Source organism: Strix uralensis, chromosome 19 (genome assembly GCF_047716275.1).
Source record: "Strix uralensis isolate ZFMK-TIS-50842 chromosome 19, bStrUra1, whole genome shotgun sequence".
Taxonomy (NCBI): Eukaryota; Metazoa; Chordata; class Aves; order Strigiformes; family Strigidae; genus Strix; species Strix uralensis.
In genome coordinates this window covers 13,799,034-13,821,528 of record NC_133990.1, presented here as the reverse complement: position 1 = coordinate 13,821,528, position 22,495 = coordinate 13,799,034, and the positions used below count along the sequence as shown (strand labels likewise).

At 37.1% G+C, this 22,495-nt stretch overlaps 1 protein-coding gene across 10 annotated transcripts in view; it reads right to left on the bottom strand.

Moving 5' to 3' along the window:
* Window positions 1-22,495, bottom strand: part of CEP112 (centrosomal protein 112) — a 177,605-nt gene that overhangs the window by 97,138 nt on the left and 57,972 nt on the right. For all 10 annotated transcript variants that reach the window (XM_074888872.1, XM_074888876.1, XM_074888871.1 and 7 more), the window contains 2 exons: window positions 9,407-9,542; window positions 6,053-6,160 (listed from right to left, as the gene is read on the bottom strand). In XM_074888872.1, the coding sequence (XP_074744973.1) occupies window positions 6,053-6,160; window positions 9,407-9,542 (244 nt within the window). The remainder of the gene's footprint in view (window positions 1-6,052; window positions 6,161-9,406; window positions 9,543-22,495) is intronic.

Below are 22,495 nucleotides of genomic sequence, written 5' to 3'. Positions count from 1 at the left end.
TTCGAGCACGTCCTTGCAAATGTTTTCTTCACTTGAGTGGGTAACAGATTGCTCAAAAAGAAGCTAAAAGAAACAAAAAAGGAAGAATGAGGCCAGAAGAAAAGCTAGGATGTAAGTGCAGTGGCAGGAACTCTTAAGTGAGAAAAGGTACAGGGACAAAGCAAGTTGAATGTTAATCTTGTTATCTCTATTAGTGTGTCCAGCTGAATGCCTCTGAAGGCTGGAGTCAGAGTTTAAGGTGCACAGACGGTGACTGTGTCTTGTGATAGGACTGATGATGTTTGTAGCAGTTCTGAAGACGAGACCACCAGCTGGAAGATGAATTGAGCTAAAAGTAATACGCCAAATAAGCACAATAGGACTGTAAACTCAACACGTCCAATGTAGAAGCAGCATTTCATCCTCCCCCCTTCCTACCTCAGAAAGGCAGAGTGGCCACGGTTAAAGCAGGAGGTCCTAAGGAACGCTGGCTCCTGGAGAGCCAACTCATGCTCAAAGGACCCTTCAGCCCACACCAACCCTCTGATTGATCCCTTTTCTGCAGGACTTGCTTCCCCAGTGCTCCTGACCCACAGGACAGAATGACATTTCTCAGCCTAAATAGCTCTAGGCTCCATTGCACTGGCTTTTCACAGCCACTCACAAATTCTTTTCACGGACAGGACTTATTTTCCCTGACGACCTTCCCTTCCAAGTCCCGTCCTTAAGTCACAGCAACTTCTTGGTTTAATCTCCACTTTTTACTCTATTCCTTACCTACACTGTATCTTCCCCTCTCTCTCACAAGGTCACAACCTTTACACCACTCTTTCATACACAAACTGTTTTGCTCCATTTCCCGGAGAGGCCATGGAAATTTTCAGTAAGACTCTTCAGAACATTTAGCTCCTGAACTCTTGAACATCTGAATTCAACAATATTTATTATCTAAACACACTTGAGTAGATCTTCAAGGAAAAATACAAAAACACACACAGGTCACAACTACCCTACCTTCAGAAAGAATACACCCAGGTCAAAAATACCCTACCTCCAGCGTTTTAGGGAATTATCACTACAATTTTAAGCAAAAGCAAAACATCATTACAGCCTCGATCGCCCAAATACTGCTGAAATCCCTTGGCACAAAGTTAAACAGCTAAAAATTAGCAGGGGGGATGCCCAAGCATTAAATGTTAATCTAAATAACACTTTAGAATATCTTTAAGCAACTGAGCATGAGATTGTGCTTGGAACCTTAATATTAGATGGCACTGCTAGCACTGAATGTTTGTTTTTAGATATATATACTTATGTATAAAAAAATGGTTATGATTACAAAATTCATATTTTAGCTGAGATAACCTCGCTCTCTTTAACTAACCTCACTAGAAAGTTATAAGAGACATACAGAAAAGATCTAAAGAATATTCTTCCTCTCCTCCTAAGAATATTTTCCTCTGCTCCAGCACACTGCTAAAATAAGAACAATTTCCCAACACTACCTTGGATACTTGTCCTTGCTGCTGGCAGGTAAGATTACAGCCATTCTTTTTTCACTTTTAACCAACTGATTCTGCATTTCTGTACCTCTCTTTCTTTAATATAAAAGGCTTATTTAAGCTCAACCACACCTTTGTCTTGCTCCAGACTTAAAAGTGTAGATTATTTCTCTCATCTTTAACATCGTATCAAAGTGGTTTTGTTAAATACCTAGTAAAACATTTCTGAAGGTGTCCTGTTTCTTTCCTATTTGGCTAAATAGGACAAGATGACAACCCTAATTATTCCTTCACAAGTTTTACAGAAGTCAGAACCCAACAATAAATGTCACAAGAAAGGATTTCCTGAGATACATGGAGATTCTTCAGCTATTATGTAATAGATTTCCACTCTGCTATGGAAGCATAAATAATTATTATTTTAAAATGGAATAAACACTACTAAAGAAAAGAGGAACCAAAACAAAAGCCTTATTTATACATTCAGGTTGGTGTCAAATCTCAGAAAGTATGTCCATAACTCAGCAAGTAACACCATCCTGCTATGATAATAATTCATCAACTGTTTTCATAGTGTGTTCTCACCAGTAGGAAAATGAAATTTCATAGACTTTGGCTCTCTTACTAGCCTTGAATCTCAACTTCTTCACAATCACTCAGTCATAACACTTCAGCAACTATTTATAGCACAAAAAAAGGGTGTAACAGTGATCACAGTGATTTTTTTTTTTTTTTAAAAACGGACAAGCTAACGCCACTTAAACACTAAGATCTCCCAAAAGTTCGCTGAAAGTGTTCCATTCATGACAATTTAAGAAAATCTGCTTGAACTGAAGGTAAGTACATACTTGACCCTGCTGCAAAATGTCCCTCCATGAAGCCATGTTCTACCACAAGAGCTCTGCTGTGGTACCACAGCTCACCCCAAGAGACATGCTCTCAAAAACCACCTAAATGATGCAGATATGGGGAAAAAAAAAGTAAATTCGTTAACTTCTCTGTTGATTTTGCCTGCCTAAAATCCATAACTGAAAAGTTTGGGCACATGTTCTTTCAAACATTTGAGCTTGTGGAAAATGACTTTGTCAGAAACACTTCCCAGGTATTTTGAGCTAAACTGAGGATGTAATTAGAAAGCAGGGGGAAAAAAAAGAAAAAAAGGAAAGAAAAAAGAAAAAAGGGAGGGGGTGCAAAAAACCAAACAACGTTTTTTCCTGTGCTGACTGTGCCATAAAGCCCAACTATAGATACTGCAACCATTTCAAAGGCAGGAAAGGCTGAGGCCTTCGCTGTGGTGTCCACTGGCTTTGAAGTGCCGAAAGCAGCTGCTCCCAGCAGATAGGAACTGTGGTGCTGCTGGAGTTATTTTTTTCTTCAAAATATACTTTCAAATCTAACAGCTGCAAGTAGAACAAAGTTGAGCTAAAGTATATTTAAAGAAAAAAAAAGCCACCAGTTTCTCTCTATGAGTGTTCTCAGTGGATACTTCAAAAGAAAGTGGCACTGCATCAGATGAAGCTGGAACCAGGAATGACACGTGACAGCTGAAGCCAAATACTGCAAAATTTCTTCTTTGCTTTATTATGGATTCTAGTGTGTTTGAAAAGTTAACAAAATATTAACTGCCACGGTTTTGTATGGTTTTTTCCTAATTCTTTTTCAAGGAAAAAAAAAATCAATATATATTAGGTTATTTAGTGATATAACTATCAATATTTATCAGTATGTCTAATCCGCAGGCAGGACAATCTTTCAGCCCCACAACCAACAGTCCAGTTCACACCAGTAATCTCTTTGAAATCAATATTCAAGGAGAGTCCTGTGAAGCACAGGCAACCATGCAAACACAGCAGAGAGATAAAACCACAGCTCTCAAGTTCCTACACTTTCAAGATGTTTCTCAGATTGGAGAACATGATAAACACTTCAGTTCATTTGGTTCTTCATTACCAACTTGATTAAATTTTTGGACAACCGAATTGTCCAGAACGCTGTCAGCGCTACCTCCGCCACTTCCGGTGCCAACCTACGCAAAATATATCTGAAGGTGGATTGTCCTTCCCTTTGTGGAGACGTTCCATTTAGCAGATTCAGACACTTGAGGCAGAACATCTCAAAGCAATTACTCCATTTCTCAGGTAGCTAAAGTATCCAGTTTTTTGGTTGGGTGTCTATTTCCTGACTGCTAGAGCCCTGCTGAAATGCACCACCAATTCTAATTTACCACTCTGTTTAAACAGTATAAATCAGTCTATTCCTCCCCAAGTAACCACCAAAGAAATATGCAGTAAAACAAGTCTGCTTTAAAAATGGTTTAGAAGTTCTGAAGCATAAATAGAGAGTAATACAGAGAAACAGAAGTTGGAACTACTGAAAGGAAATTTTAAGAGTGGAAGAACTGAGCTCATACTGCTCCATGGCTGGGCTGAAGGAGCTTTGTGCTGCAGAAATGACAATACAAAAAGAACATCGTTTCCAATGATAACCCATTGCAATCTGCAGGAAGGGTCACATATTTTTCATGTTCACAAGCTTTCAAAGAACATTCCAAATGAAGTACGAAGAGAAATAAATTTTTAAAAAGGGCATAAACAGGATTCCTCTGAAAATTCTTCTGAGGCTCTCATTGTTTAGCTGTTTAGTGCTGAAACCCTTTCCTTGGGCTTCAGTGATGTTTCATAACGTCTAGCTCTTCTTTCTCACAGTAAAAAGTAGCTATCCTAAATACAAGTGAAGCAGTAAACATCTCCTTTTAGTGGAAAAGGCTTCCACTGATGTTTACCACAATATCAACATTGTTACAGAATACCAATGTAAAAAGATTCACCAAAAAAGTATTAACTATGACATTCATTTCTTGGGTTTTTTTAGGGTTTTTTTTGATCCAGTCTCCAGGTCTGAATATAATAGGCATGATGATACAAGAAAACAAATAAAAACCAAACCATGACACTACTATGCATTATCATTTGCCTTTAGTGCACAAAGCCAGCCAAGTATTTAGCAGAAGATTTTATCTATGGCTTGGTAGCTCTTACCATGTATACTGAAAGAAAAAATTACCATTTGTAGGTAGAAACAGGAATGTCACAACATCTAACGAACTGCAGATTAGTATTTAGCTCTGTAGATATGTTCCCAAACCTGGGAATATTTGAATAAATGCTTACTTCGGACTTTAAATTACACAATTTACACCACAAATTATGAGAACTGTAAAGAAAAAAGTGAACGAAGCATACCACTAAAGTGATGTGAACATAAGATTCCATTAAAAATTCCACCTTAAGGCAGACGCCCAACTAACCCCAACGCCTCCCATCCTCCTCCTGTCAATATGTCCTTTAATTGACACATCCAACTTCCTCACCTTTAATGCAAGCATGAAACAAAATCCCCCAGTATCTCTGCATCCCAGACTATTCCTGAATCATTAAATACAAGAATCATAAATAATATCATCCAGTTAAACAAGATGCCTGCTAGATGTATCTCACTATCACACAGGACAGCTTCTCACCCTTTGTCAGGCAGCAACCCAATTAGTAATGCTGACAAATTCTGAGTGAGGATAAGGAAAATACTTTGATCTGAAGCAACAAACTCTTCTATTCAGAGAGCCATGCACAAAACACACTATTGTTCCTCCCAAGCACAGGCGAAGGTCTCTCTCAACACCTACCAAAGTGATCTTGTTCCTTCATTACTGGAAAAAGCCCCTTCCAGACGGACCAGAGCAGGTCTCGTACCACAAGCCAACTGCAGTATTTCATCCTTGTACCAACACAGAAGATAAACAGAAATGAAACCACATTTCCATGGTGGAAATGTAAACTTATATCCATGAAAAAACATTGATAAGAGAGAACTTTAAGGTTATGGGCTGACCATATCATTGCTCTGCAGTAATTAAAACATTTTCAATCCTTTAACAGGTGTTACCAAACAGACACCTCTTTAGTTTCATGACAAAGTGCCACCTCACACAAGTGTTTGATGGGCTGTTTCAGCTGCGTAGCTCTCAAGTCTCTATCGTGCAATAATTTGTCTGCTTCTATTTCTGTTTTTTCCCTTTACAATTCACAACTCTACTGAACTCAAGTTTCTTGTCTCCACCCAAATGTTTCCTGAATATTTCCCAACCCTGAAATTACATTACAATAAAGAAAATCACCATCAGTGGGCCAAAACAAGCATTCATATGAACACTCCCCATGTTAAAAATGATAAAAAGAATAAAATGCCGTTTCTTGACATGAAGAAAAATAGATAACACATTAAATAATTTCATCTGGCCATTATCAAAATAGGTGTTGCCACCTGTAAGCCTGGGAAACAATTTGAAAGTCAGAGGTACAGAGGACTGCAAAGAGGAAACAAAAATATTTTCTATGTAGCCTCTTCCCCTCCATCCCCCGTCGCATAAACTCTGCATACCTATAAATTTTGTCTTTGTATAAAGAATGGCAATGCACAGCGAGAACAGGATTAAGCCTGCCACAGGAACTGACCTACATCTGCATGAAAAGATGTCCCTCCTCCCCTCCACCCGAAGGAGCAAACCGACTGACCTGTTGCTCGTATCTTTGCTTGAGCTCTTCCAATTGCCAGGAGAATTCTTTGGATTGCTTTTCCCGGAGCAATTTTGATCTGCTTAGATCTGCTTCAACCTTTTCCATCTACATGGCAAAAGAAAGGGAATATTTAATTTTTTTTTTTTTAAAAAAGGCATAACTTGAAATGTTCTGGCATTTCTACAGTTGTTTGCAAACCATCAAAGAGGTGCATGTAACTTGCTGAGAATGATAATAACACTATTTGTACATAGTGAAAATGAATATTCAGTCACTACAGGATTATTAGTTACTTCAGGATATAGCGATTACCTGTATCATGCCACTCCCTGATTACTAAGTATTGGCTCAGTTTTTCACTCAAGTGGTGAACATCCCATCAAAATTAAGTATTCTTTCTAGACATATTTAAGACTCAAATATATTTCACTCAAAAATACACTGCCTGTGGAAATTCAAGGGAAATCATGTGTGTCAGTGCCCAAAGTACACATTTAAGGTAAGTTTATATTAAATCAGTAAAATAACTTAAAAGAAAATTATTTGGCTGCAAGTAAAGTTCTCTGAAGATAGTCATCGCCTATGAATAATGAGTCCCACAGATTCCAGCACACAGCATCAAGGAAGCAATTTCATAACTCAATTAACAAAGGCTTTTGTATCAAAAGCACACTGTTAGTTGCACATCAGGCATATTTCCAGGGGAATATATATATACGCACATACACACAGCACTATGCTGCAGTGCATACTCATCAATTACTCTTAGATCTAGGTCCCAACACAAGCAACAAATAAACCACCTCCCTAAAAAAAGAGAGCAAAGGGGTGTAGCTGTCAGGAGGACCAGTGCTGCCACAAGTCCATCTGCTGTACCGAAAGAAGAAACGCACGAATTCCTGAACCACAAGCCAAAATCCTGTTTGGCCTAAGGGAGTGCTCTGTCTTCAGCAGATGTCTTTGCCAATCGGCCCGGACATCACTTCTAAGCCAGGGAAAGAGGAGAAATAGCAGTACTCAGAGTGGGAAAAGCATTTTATTGGAAAATACTGCAGCAAGAGAGGAAGATACGGGACTAGGAATAGTTGGCCAGATAAAAAGTGGAAAAATAGAATAGAAAGGAACAAGTTATCCTTGTAGCTCTTGAACCTCACTGCTACTATCTGCTATTAAGAAAAAGGACTTCAATGGATAATTTCTTCCACCTCCAAGCTTACTCAAATTGCATGTCCATAGCCATATTTTACTCAGCTCGATTAAAAACAAAAATAAAAGATCTTGTTATTTTATCAAAGGACTTTTATTTTTAAGAGAATAAAAACGTTCTACAAAGTGAAATTGTAAAAACATATGCAAAGATGCTGTAACTCTACTGACTTTTGTGCTTTACTCATAGGAAATACATGATTGTGACCTAACAAGTGCAATGAGAGCTCTTGATTATTTGCTAAACCCAGGAAACAGTAGATCTAAAGTACCAGGACATAGCCTATGTATTGTTTCTCTTTTTGTTAGTTACTATTAGAAAAAATGCAGTTCTTAGTTAAAAATGTACCACGACCTGTCAATGGGCATCAGGTGACTCTTAATACAAGCTTGACAAAATAGGAAGCAGATGGCAAAAAAATGTCACAGAGCAAACGAATCAAATATTGATTACAAGAACTGAAAATGCCAGACTCCATCCTACTTATCTCCATAATTAACTTTACCACACACCAAAAAAATGGGTTTAGAAGCCCAATATTTCTAGTGTAGTTAAAAGTACAGTGTTGCTATAGCTACTACAGTTTTTGTTTTACAAGTAATACATTCCACCTAACCACAGAAAAATAGATTGTAACATATTGGAAAATTCTAACAGGTGATTTATCTAATGAGCATGTGCATGAAGAAGAATGAGAAAGGACAAAGCTATGAAGAGAGCTTCAGTAGTGTTTTTCTTTGATGTATTTCCTTGAATCTCGGTTCCTGTAGAACAGTACTGCTCATCACACGTCATCATTTACCATTTCTGTATTTTCACATGCAAGTAGGGACAGAGCAAAGCCCTGGCTGATTCCTGGAGTACAGCAAAATTTATTTTCAAAATTTCCCAGAACGCAGCAATATTCTAGAGGAAATCTGCAGTCACTTTTAAATGACAATTGACTTTAAGTTTTCCAATCTTTTGCACATTTTTTTGTTTTGGATTGGTTTTGTTTGCCGGGTTTTTTTGAGTGAATGAAACTATTATTAGTCTTTCTAGACTTAGACTATATCCCTTTTGGAGCAGAAATAAGATACTATTAAGTCATTCATGAGTAAGTTGGAGGAGACTCACAGCACAGAAAATTTCGGATTAAAACTGTAGGATTTGTCACATCGCCCTCACGGTTCTAGTTTGTAGAACAAATCTTGCTTTTATAAGTTTGTTCTTGCTTTTTTAAAATTCCAAATTCTATTATTTGCTGTCTGCATAGGTCTTAAAAATATCAGCAATGCCTCACATAATTTCTCACTTTTGTTGAAGATTTTCAGAAAAAAAACTTCACAAAAACAACAAAAAGATAATTTGTTAAATTATAAACCAACACGCTTAGAAATCCATTACAATATCAGATTGCAGCATCCTCCTGTGAATGGCAAGGTTTGGTTAGGATAGGTGAGGTTGGAAAACTGAGTATATGGTCAGGTAGAATTACAAGCTTGAAATAAGTAGAAAAATTTCGACCACATGAGCAAGTTAGGCAAATGCTCCCTTCTCTCCCTTTCCTTTTGATCACCTGTCACCTGTTCCTTATTTCACTCATTGTGCTGCATCTGTAAAATCCCAGGGACAACGGTTTAACTATTGTTTGCTCCATAAGGAATTTAAGACACTAAAATCTTTTTACATAAATTCCTGCTATTAATTTTCAGGCACAGAAAAATGGATTTTTCTGTCCTCTGCACATGACTGCCAGCAGCCACAACGGCTCTGCCCCTGTTTAGGCTCAAAGTGATTACAAGACCTCATTAACGGAAGACAGAGTCGTTCTGAAAAGAGTAGGAAGAGACACACATTTAAGTGGAAAATTACAAACGTTGTTCCATAGGGGTGTATAAACTAACACTTTATACTCTCACTCCTGAAAAATCCCTAATCAGTATCATAACCGCAGATATCTTTATAACAATGACAATTCTGGCTTTGTTAGAAAGATGAAACAACTGCTAACATCCCTTTTTGACTTGCTAGCAAAGACACTACATTGTGAAAGATTTTGATGTAGCACTCTCAAGTGAAGCATGTTTCTGGCATTATAAGATCAGAATATGCTATCCTACTGAGACAGAGTTTCAGAAAGGCTGGCATTGTGACCTTCTCACCTGCTGTTTCATTTCAGCATAGACTTTTTCTGAGTTCAGCTCCACCTGCCGCTTAAACTCCTCCAGGGCAGCATCTGCCTGCTGGGCCTGCAGCCTCTGTACCTCTGTCACCCGAGTCAGCTGCTCCTCCTTCTCCCTAGAAAGTCACAGAAAATTTTCAGAGTTCAAGTATCAAATAAAAGAACAAGTGTGCTAGTGTAAAAGAGAGGCCTTTAACCCTATCAGTTTAAAATAGTATTCAGATTTCAATTTCCTGTCCCAGCTTCTGCCAAACTTCCCTTAGCAATACTTTGAAGAAGGGAATAGGCAGCTAGAGTTATTTTTGCTTTCTCTTACTGAATTTTGCACACCTAAACACGGCGTTCATAGCTTATGACAATACCTCCATCTTCAAAGTTTGCGTTGACTGGAATGGTTTACTACCAGCTGTATAACCCGCTTCTTTTTAAACTCACCTTTAAAAGTATATTGCCCCCCCTCCCCCCAGTATTTAAATTAATTCCTTTTAGCATGATCGTCTTCTCCCCTTAAAAACAAACAAAAAAATTATCCCAGTGCCATCTTTGCTCAGACAAGATGCAGGATTATTCACTGCTTGACATATATCAAAATGCAAAGCAGGGTAATGCGTGACATATGGTACCTTCTTAATCTATTAGAAACCCATAATGCTGTAATATCTATTCAGCTGTTAAAGTAATGACAGATGTTAAATCTTTATGCAAAGATATTTCATATTAACAGCCTATACTATTTGACATATTAAAGTCAATACACATATAGAAATCGGTTTGTGTTTCTTAAGACATCGTAGGATATCAATAGTAATGTATGTATAATATTTTATTTACATGCACATATATAGACACACACCTAAAAAATACACACATCCACCATATTGACACATCACAGACAAATTCCAGTAACTTGTAAATACTTCAGAAATTTTTATGAGATTCCTCACACAGAAAACAACCAGGCATCGTTATGAACTTTCTGTTACACATTTCCATTATCGCAGGTCAAGGGGGTTGCCTGACTTGAATAAAACACAGGAGACCACAATGGTGGTATCAATGGACAAAGCTGGCTCCACCAGTGGTTTGTAACAGAAGACACATTCAAACAGACCTGTGGTTGACATTTTCATTTTATAGGCAGAGGAAGTACCTCATGATAAATTTCCCATTTTGACAGAAATTATTTCCATATAAAACAAAGAATCTGACACATAAGAGACGGAAAAGACCAGCTAATTCATCTAGTCTGTCACCTTGCCAGCACTGAACTAGCTATTACAGCACTGAGCAAGCCTTTTATAAAGGTCAGGAAGCTGCCAAGCCCAAAGTTACAGTATTCACATCCTCTTCTGTGGTTTTCATACCAGACTTTGACAATGGGACAAAGAACATAATCCCTACATCTTCACAAAGCGTCTGTTTGCCGTGTAGGAGAGCACGGTAATTCTATTAGCAAAGAGATCAAAGAAATGTCACAAGCCCTGAATAAGTATATTACTGTTTACTTTTACAGTTTTTTCATTATGCACATTTAAAAAAAAATATTTTATTTTGGTACCTCACTCACAGCTGATGGAATAATTGAGACACAAGGAGACTGCTATTTTCCTAACAGAAGAAGGAAAGTACCTTTCTTACCCAGCAGAAAGTGAAGCAAAACAGAAAAAATCCTTTATTGCATTTTTGATGATAATTGTTTAGGGGTTTTGTTTTCATGTTCATGAGACAATCATATGCAAATTTTCTTCAAATTTGCTAGACACCATCCATCACCCCTACACAGATATGCTTTATTTCTACTGCCTCAGCAATTCTGTTCGCTAAACTCCTTTGAGGGGGAAGCATGTCTATATATTAATCTAAGTTTCCATATTCGCCATTCATTTATGAGACAATAAAAATTACACAGCAAAAAACCAACACCACCAAAATAAAAATTTTTCCCCCATCTAAATTCAACTGGTAAAAAGACTATTTAGGATTTAAATTTCTACTACAGAGGATCCAAAAGATCAAAATTGCAAGTACAAAAAACCTCTGACATTTCTCAGAACGGGCACACCACTGATGCCTCCAGAGCTAAGAACGATATGAAGTGTCTGATGAGTTAGTTATGCATCGGCTCTAGCTGCAAAGGCATTTGGCTCAATTATCCCCCTGAAACCCATGTACTGTGGAGCTGCTAAATATAGAAATTTTTAAGTTAATAGCTGTTTGATACTGAATTACGGTGGATGTGTCATTCCCCTCTCCCACCAAATCTACCAGCAGTTCCCAGGAGAGAATATGGAAGAGGTTGAATTATCTTCTGCAGCCTACGTACGGCTCGGCACCCCACAAGACAAGACAGGAGGAAACACTGAGAGGGGAAAACCTCAACTTCTCCCAAATATCCTTAATTCAGTCACGGGCACTGGGTAACAAATCTTCCTCCCCGCAAAATACATCTAAAACTTCCAATCCACACGGGAAACAAAACAAAAACCCGAAGCTTATTCAAACATATCCACACTGATAAATGTCAAGAGACACTGAAACAACATTTTTGGTCCAGTCAGATGGAAATGCAACAAATCTAAATGTAAAAGGACAAGATGTCAGTCCTTGCGCTGTTAGTGAGCCTCCAAATTTATGCATCTTCTTCCAGAGGAATATATTTTTATTTTGAAATATTATCATGTAAACTTTTAGGATCTAGTTTTATGTACTTTCCTTTCTTTTAAGGACTTAATCCCATGAACAGATGCAACACCTCATTATAACAAGGAATGAAACTTCATTTTTTAAGGATGCAGGAGCTAGTTCTCTCTACTTTTTGTGCAGTTAAGATTCGTACAGAAGCTTAGAAAACACATACAACAATGGACCACAGTTCACAAATATAAGAAAAGCTTTACTTTTTTTTTTTTCCCCCAAGAGACTGAGCAATGTGCCTTGCATGAAGCACTAAAATATTCACTTTGAAGATTATTTTTTTCAGTTAGACTAGTTGTGGGGCCGAATACAATACAATTACATCACTTAAATCCCCTAAAGCTGAGCTGGCTTGAATATAAAAATAGGGTGAATTTACTCTTTGGCCCCAATTTAAAAAGCAGCAAATTCCTCTTGTTTCAGTGTATAAAGGACATGGCGACAGAATTAGCAATCTTACACAGCACAAACCATCTCAGTGAAAGTTCACTATGAAGTCCAGAATTGCAATTTCAGAAAGCAGCCCTCTGAAGCGTACCGATAAATGGAAAATATAAACATCTTGCGTACTTCCTCTTCATGCTTAATCATAAATATTTTCCTCGCTTCGTAAAATGTCTTCCAAGAGGTAACAAGTAAACACAGTAAGACATGACAGCATTGCAAGTCAAGTTAATGAAACACAGGGCAATCCAGTGATTTACAGGAGAGGTTAAATAAACTCAAGATGTCCCAGCAAATGTAGTATGAACCAGCACTGTCACTCGCAGGGTTCTCAGCGTTCCCCGTACGAACACAAGGTCTGACCAACAGCATACAGGAGCAGGAGATGCACCTGCCTCAGTCTCAGCCTCATCAAGAAATGAAAACATTTTGCACTGCACGCAAGCGTAGACACGTACAAAATGTGCACCTCCACGAGCTACACGCGGACAACTTCTGCGGACAGCGAGTTTCACATTCCATTAGCAAATCCACACACCAGCTCCCTGCACAGAGCGTGCTTTCCAGCGATATGAAAAATAACCTGATTGTGAAACTCCTGATGTTTTCTTATAAAAATTATACCAGGCTTTAATTCATGAATATGCAAATTCTTTGCCAGGTTTTCAAATACTGCTGGCATCAGGGAAAACTCACTTGTGTCCAAACAGACCATTGTGTCCCAACTGTAGTGGAGCAAAAAATCAGAGCAAGGCATTTCTATGGCAAGGATATGTTTTGCCAGTGAATAAGCTTCTGAAGCTTAGATTCTGATGGACTCCACAAGAGGGGTAGGCGTCATCTCTTGTCTATCACAGGTTAGTATGACTCCGGGTTTATGCCTGTAGATAAAAATGAATCTTGCTCTATAAGGCTGAGGTATGGGAAAAGCAGAGTAACAGCTGAGCCTTCAGTCCCACCGATGAAGGCAAGATTTTCGAATGGTGATCTGCTCGGAAAGGCCAGGCTCTCCTGCTGATTACCCTCATGGTCCCACATGACATATATGTGCTGATCCAATGTATTCAGATTTGCTGTATTTGGCAAGTCTTTGCCCATTCCTTCCTTTCCTCCCCAAATATTAATAGTTCTGGGGGAAAATTGCTTCACTACCCACCAAACTGCAAACTACTCACTTGCTGGAAAGCAGCTTAAGAAGGATATTGCTGAGTTTGTTTCTAAACAGCTGTCCTTTTCATTTGGTGACACAAGAAATAAAAAAATTGACTCTCTTACTAATCTGTGTTGAAACAAAATTAGTTGCCACCATTTATATAGTCCATTTAGATTTAAAAAGACCTACATAAACACATTTTCAAAGGAGAACACAACTTGCTAGACAATATAATACAAGCATACTGAGTAGCTAAAAACATAACCTTCATCAAAACACACAACCTTCCCATGAAAAAGCAAAATTCAGGAAATTTACATTAGTATCTTTTGTGTATAAGCTACAGACACGAGCACCTACCCAGTATACAGACACACATATAAGATTTTGTATGTGAAGCCACGATCCTGCTCCTGATCCCAGAGACTCCCACATGCAGGTGCCCCGATACTGGCAGGACTCTCCACGAATGCAGCAGTTTATCGATTTACAGCCACATGCAAGATCCATGACACCGCTGTTTGGTTGGGCGCAATAACCACGAAAAAACAATTCACCTAACAGCCGCTCTAATTTAATTTCTTGAATACAAACTATTTCAACTACATCATATATTAAGGCCTAAAGTACCATATATTTGTAGAAAGAAGGGATTACTGGTTTAGTTTATTGTTACAGAAAAATGCTTCAGTCGTAATACCAATTCTTTGAAATACACAAAAAAACAATTTTACTTTTCCTGCTCTACTATTTTTTAAACAAAAACTAGTGATAGTTACATAATAACTTTCTGTGTAAACTACGTATTGGGCCTAAATACACCCACCTTGGCTGTGGTTAGAGTATCTTACTGCAGAGGCAGTTATTACCAGAAAACAATGAGGAACACAAGAGCTCTCCTACAACACGAGCGCCCAAACATATGGAATATGTGCAGAACACTTCTTTTTGGTGTGGAGAGGAAGAAAGACAGTGTGAAGTCATTCAAGCGGAATGATAACTAAACCAAAGCCAGATCAAAGGAACAAAGAAGAAAGACTGAAATGTGAAGCTGAAATATTTATTGCCTTCAAAACATCATCCCTATCCTGTCCCTGGGCACTTTAATATTTCGAAGTTGTTAGAAAGCATTCTAACTTGCTTCATCATTTCAAAGAATTAAAGCCAAAAATATAAATTAGAGAACAATTGTATCTTTCATTCCCTGATTTTAAGTATGAGTTTGTCTTTATGACAAAAAGCACGAATCCACTTATAAATTGTTTACAGTCTGCATAATTTGAGATGCTAACATCAAAAAGCTGGTCTGCATTCGTTCAAGTAAGCTATGACAATGAATGATATTTACAATACAATTATTATTTTAAACTATATACTTATGTTTAAATAAATCATGAGATAACATTAACAAACTAAACCACTACTTAAAGCCGTTAATGAATTTAGAGTAAATAATATTCCACGTGTGTAGTATCACACTTCTGTGAAATAAGAATAATGCATTACATTCAAAATTAATGGCTCACAAATTAACTAGACATTGGTTAAACACACTAATAATTATTATAACTATTTCTCATTACAATAATGACAGGGTACTGTTGTGCTAGGTGCTATGCAAACAGAATAAAAACAGCAACCGCAAAATGATGAATGAGATGTGGGTTAAAAGGCTGGGCAAGTGTTGTAAATGTGGCTGGAAAAGAAAATGTTATAATTTTGCTCCACACTGCAGAAACTGTCTCCAAGATTTAGATACACCACATATATGAAAGGCCACAGAGGCTCAGTTATCGAGAGAGGAGGATTAGAACAGAGATTAATAGTCATGGCTTTTACATGCTGAGATGACAGCTAAACCTCAACAAGGAGAACACGGAGGGGAGAATTAGAGAGACAGATGTAGATAATGGCTTTGATAAAAGGAGACAAGACTGTAATTAAAAGGTGGACCAGGAAGTCAGCAGCACAGATAGTAAATAGATCCATGAGATACCCAGAGAAGAGGTGCAAAGAAGGAGGAGATAAGTGATCAGAGAACAGTGCTGTGGCAGAGAAAGCTGGAGGGGGAATAAAATAAACCATCTGAAGGACAAACTATGGGAGAGATCACCAGGCAGAGCAGGAGAGCCAGGCAAAAAGAATCATTTAACACTAACAAAGAACAGCCCAAGATGTGTTGTGAGTGACAGAGCCAACAGTGGCTGGCAAATCCAAGACGACGAGGATGAAATAACAGTATTAAGACTGCCTCCAATTTTTCCAGTACAGAATTCTAAATGAAGCATCTAACTAATTACTTCAGCTTAAAGCATGCCAGGTTTATTTCAAAGAGGTACTGATAAAAACATCCTGGGTCAAAAAGTCTTTAATAAAATAAATTATTTCCCACCAGTCCTGTTTCTCTTCTGCCCTTAGCCAATGATGGCTACACCACCGAATACCAGTTTTGAATAAATAAGTGAAGAATCCAAAAAACAACCATGTCACTCGCCTACACAAGGAGGTACAAAGATAAGTCTTCATTCTGTCATTCTACATACTTAAGGTAACTATTTTTATGGCTAAAATAATTGTATTACTATAGTTTAGGATTCAGAATAATAATATCCATCTCGTAACAGAAAATACAGTAACAATACTGAGGAATGATGAGTATTCAGCTCATCAGTTTCTTCTAAGAAGCTGGTATGGTAAACATGGATTTTCTTTCAATAAAAGTACTGTTTGAAATATTAACTTTAATTCCTCAATGAAGGTTGGTTGTGTTGTTGATGAAGCTGGAAGAAAGTTGTACAAAGTAAATAAAAAGTGTAAGTGTAAGATTACAAAGTGTAATTGAAGTCTAGAAATCATAATCATCTCGCAACAACAAAAGGAACAAACTCATTATTTGTACTACTTTTGTAGATAGTTTTTAACTGACCCAAAAAAGGTGACAGCCTGAAACATTTCAGACTTATTAAAAAATAAGTAATTAAATTCAGTCATCTGTAAGACTTTCTTCAGGCAACTGAAGGCTCTTCTCATTTCTTCAATGCTTTGGGCACTATGTAGTCTTGAAATATACTGCACTGAATCTAAAAGATACACTAATGGGAAAGGGAAGTCTTTCAGAATAATAAGGGAACAATTCTGACATTTGTGTTAACTACATTTATATTCATTTAGTGAGGTCAAAATCCACAGCCCTTCACTACGTTAATTACCAGAATAGCAATTTACAGCGGTGAACCTAACAGCTATAGCATGATACACCGATGCTCTTCATCTCACAAGGCAACATTTTTCATTTCATACAGCTATATAATATATTGAAGTATTTTCATAGTTGGTATCATTAAAAAGATGTCACATGATATCTCTATATCCATCTTGAGGGACATAAGGGTCCCATAGACAAGGATTAAAAATCAACTGTTACGCTTTTTCGTACGACTGGAGCTTTCCTTTAAATACATATTTCATTATTGCCAGTAGGTCTCCAGAGAAACTGGTGAAAGAAAATGAAAGGCTGTAAATAGTTAATAGAACACTATTTTTTCTTTTAAGTGAGACTATTAAATAAAGCTACCGCATTTTTTTGTCCTCTGTTCATACTTTACATTGTGCCCCCTAGAGCGAGGGTTATGTCAGCATGTTCACTGGGGCTAGAGGAATGTTTACAATATGCTGGAAACTTTGACTGGTTTTGCTCTAAAAGGTTTCAGATGCTCAAACACAGCACCAAGTGGAGAACAGCTGGCTGTTTTTCCACTGATTCTTAGAGGAGGAAAAAAAAAAACCACACACCAAAAAAACCCCACACAGAACTGTTTTGAAGAGTAAAACTATATCCAAATTCCTCAGCCACTTAACATTACCCCTGGTTTTCAATCACAAAGTTTGCTTTTTTCATCATATTGTAACTGTTGCAAACAACACTAAACATTTTACTAAAAGAGAATGATGAACACAATGAACATGAGTATAAACTCTTAACAATGTTCTTTATTACAACATTTGGAATTAAAGACAATGCCTTCTCATATTTCTTTAATTATTTCCGGCTTTAAATAGCAATAGCTTTTCCATTCCTACAAGAATTCCTCCACACACAAATACTTCATTTTCAAGGAAAAATGGAATTAACTACAGGAAAACAGCTACACTTAGGCAACTACCCTAAAAATATTAACAAGTGATTATTCAGAATCTAGATTCAACTCAGAGGAGCAAGAAAGGAAAAAAAATCAACTTGTGGTTAAAGCTATCACTCCATATATTTATTTATCATTGTACTGATGATTATCATGCAGTTGTATTTTTCTGCGATGTCATTTATGACATCCATCACCACAGAAAGTCTATACAACACAATCCATACAACAGCGTTCTGAAGAAGCAGCTGTCTGAAAATAAAGTTCTCAAAAGGTTTGGTATCATTAAGTTCTCAAAATCCACTGTAACTCACAGGTTTTTAAAAAATATAATTTCTGTATACTTTGAAAGTCCAAATTTAACTTTTTTTTTTAAATGTACATAACACCAAATGCAAAATTATGCAACTGTAGCCTGCAAAACAAAATGAAATTATATTCGCTGCTATTTATTCTATCTCCTGACATCTATCTTCACGGTTTTATCCCTGCCTTCATCTGTCTCCCTCTTTGTTAGCTCAGAAGCATTATGTATATCATTTATTTCTGATTTATGTACTCTCATTTCTTTTACGTTGTCCCTTTTACAATAATACAGAGAAAAGTTATACAAACACCATGCGAATTTTGCACGAGATAAGTAATTTCAGAGACTAAAACACCCTTACATAAAACTTCTGGTGATAAAATTTAATACATATTTACATATTCTGAAGAAAGCAAAAAGAGCCTTTCAGATCAAACAAATTCAGGCTTTCTCTTTGTATGTCAAAGAAAACTATACAATAAAAAATGAGTCATTACACAGCCATAGCTGTAGGAAAAAGTAGAATAAAGATTCTGCAAGGGACCATCTCATCCTGTTCCCATTTTTGTCTTGTCCCCATTTCACCAATACAGAGGAACCGTGGAAAACACCAGGCTGACCACCTGCTGGAGACAGACAAGCAGTTTCAGAACAACAACAGAAAATACTCAGGGCAGCATGATAAGAGGATCACATAAACTCAAATCATTCCACTGCACCAGAGTCCAAACCAGACGGAAGCCCTGTGGAAGTAAAAATGAGAGGAGACGGGAACACACTGAACCTTCACGTAGCTGTGATCCAGGCATCCCTTTAGTCAGGAATTCAGACTGAAGTTCAATTGTAATTAGATTTCTTCTCACAGACCGTACTGACACTAGCTTCTGAGTAAGTGTGATACAAACACCATTCGGTTAAGGCTTTACAAGTATCAGTACTAAGTTTAAAACCTCAGGACAAGCCTGAGAAGAGCTCCAGCTCCACTGCTCCATGCACCTTGTGACAATGTCAGGTAGGGAACAAATGATTCAGAAGGGAATAACCAAATGACTGGCAAACCATGCTAGGAGGTGACAAGTAGAAGCCCTTTGAATAAAGAAATGACTAAGATTTCAAGAAAAGTAACTGGTATGAAACAATTGTTATTTCTTTTCCAAAACAACATTTTTCCAACTTTAGTAAATACAAGTGCAAATGCATTTTTATCAGATATTGTCTAGAAAACAAAACCTTCTAGTAGTAATAACTGTACTACACAAAAATTGAAATTTAAAATGTATATTAATATCACTGAACTATACTTAACAAAGTCCCTAGAAATAGTAGAGTCTAACATCAGCATGTGGAGGTAGGTATAAGGGATTGACACAGCTATCATACTGGGAATAATAGAAAGCAATGAAATAAATCTTTTTAAGTCTACAGTACAGAAACTCCACGGCACCATCCCCAGTGAGAAATCAACTTCTTGATTCTCATGTCAAGGATTCCCAGAGAAAATACGTGCATGTACACAAGTATGTATGGGAAAAGAAAGGTAAACTACTTTTATTTCTGCATTTTATTGATCACCTACATGCACCACCTTCACACCATTCCTTTGTTTGAAAAGACTGAAAGGCTTTGGTCTGCCATCTAAACCAAATCACAAAATACTGTGAAAATGGTATGTGTGTGGCTTTAGAAACCCTTGTAAGAATACAAATCTGCTAATAGATAGGAGCAGCTCTGCTGGTTTCTGGAAAGTTTAGCCCCTCTTTCGTCCCCAGAAGAGTTTTAAACAAGTTCAGATGAAGGGTAGAGAAGCAATGGAAAAAAGAGGTGTTGCTAGTTTCTTATATAAACAAACAATTTTATTAAGTGGCTTTCAATAAACCAGCTGCTAAACATTTGCTCTGTATCATCACCACTTGCAAAGTGCTGAGATTTGGCTCCGCAGGCAGGTCTAAAAAAAAAGGCAAAGATGGAGAGGAAGAAGGTTGTGAAGCATTTCACTAGATATTGTACACACATTCCTTGACATGTCAGTGTTCAACTACAACGTCTGCACCTGTAGAGGCAACAGTTCATTTCTCCTAACATGACTTTTAAAAAATTGTTTCTTTCAATCACACTACAGAATAGAAGAGTCAGAACTCAGGAAAGCTATATTTCATTAGCATAATGAACTATTAATTTGTGTATAAGTTGCAAACTAAAAAGCATTAAATCAGATCCCATAATTATTTCCAGTATGTGAGAACCATCACAACCATTATCCTGAGTCACCAGTAGCAGCAAGGTGGTCCGTACTTCCATGCAGGTGACAGATAACAGCCTCAACTCTTACATATGTTTACAATTTAGTCCAAAAACTCCATCTCAGGATGGACAAACTTTATATATCCCTGCAGTCATAAAGATATTATGGACTCCAGAATGAAAGTGGCACAACCAAACCACATTAAAAACTGAGGTGACCTAAATATATGCTGTATTCACACTTCAAAAAAACCCAAACGTAACTATAACTATTTACTTCTACAATCAAATCCTTCCTTCTTTACTGTTTCATCTTTAGTTTTTTTATATATTATTATTAACAACATATAAATGGACTTCAAACCAAATGCTGTAAAACAAATGTTACCTCCTGTACACCTGATATCCTCCTTGATGTAGGCAAAGCTGGCAGTTATATCTCGTACACTCATGGAGTGTATAAACACTAATAATACACATGGCTAGTCTGCTCTCTCTTTGGATCATAAAAGAGATTTTTACCTCTGATCTTCAGCACCAATGTTCTAAGTTTCTCTGTTTATCAGCAAATAAATGAGGCCAGCCTTAGAGTGTATGCTGGCTGCAAATAACGCCTGGCACAGAACTCTGATACTTCCACGGGAAGCCTTCGAGATCATGGCTGTGACTTCCCAGCTGACATTAAATTCTGAATATTTAAATTGTGAAGGTAATACATACTTATCTCCAAGGTCCTTATTGAACATGCACTCCCACTGGTGTTTCATTAAATTACTACTATAATTATTTCTGAAATTTTTGCTATTACTAGGAAGACTGTTGTCTGTAGTTCACAATGCTATTTTGGAACCAAAACAAACAGTAAAAAAGGATTTATTTTTTTTTTAAATAATGCTTTCGATATGTCTTCAAACAATTCTATAGTGAGAGGGCTAGAGTTCTTGTTCTTTGAGGACTAGTATCAACAGAGGTCATTATTAGTACTCCTTCCATTGAAAAGAAACAGAATTTGTGATTGACACATCCAACTGACTAAAGCATTAACAGCTCCAAATGTTTGCATCTTTTTATGAAAACGAGTTAGATACAACTTTAGAGCTTTTGTTTAGAAATTGGGACAGATATTTACCAAAAACTGCTACTTACAGACACAGCAAAAGTCTTCACAGCCAAAGGATGTGCAGAACAGGTCCAAACTGAATGGAGCTTAAATACTTAAACATTTTAAAAATACAATTATTTCTTGTGGGAAAGAGGTCTTTAGACCTCTGTGTTAGGTCTGTCGACAAGTGCATAAATCTAAAATAAACCTGGAGTACTAGTGCTGGGAACATTACCCAAGTGCAGATTAGATAAGTAAAGTTGCTTCAAAAATGATCACTGAAATAGAAATAAGAGTGAAAACAGTCAAAGAGCCTTTAACATACATGTCCCAGCCTCATTTTTAAACCACATCAAGGCCATGCCTGTTTCCGGGTCCCTAAATTGCCACAAGTCTCTAAGCTTCTGTATTTCAATTCTTCAGTAAAACGGGAAATATTTCCCTGCAGCCGAGTAAATTAAAATTATGAAGTAATTGGATATTAAAATATTAGCAGAGGCAAAATAAATATTTTTAATAAATGGCTGCCCAAATTTCACAGAGCAAGACACAGCAGATGATGCTGAGAGCTACTCTGGATAACAGTGTTGCATAAAGTTAGCAAGAGCTTTTCTTTCTCTTCCATGGAATTTCTTCAGCAACAAACAGATACAGATTTTTTTCTTAACTTTTTCTGTTGTATTCAACCCAGTCTGTAGTGTGACAAATTGTAATATAACTATACCTCTTTATTTCCTATTCCTGTACTTGAAATAAAAGCGATAAGAACCACAGAGATTTAGACTATTTGTTGCTCACTCATGACATATTTTATGCAACCAAACTAAAGGGATTAGAGAAACAACCTTTCCCCCCAAGTAATTACACAGAAGCTTTTTAAGCATACTTTGTTACTATACAAATGCACTTTAAATGACATTCTAGAAAAACCCTTGGAGCACTTCTTATAGTGACTTTTGCTATTAGGCAATGCCTATAACACGCATTGC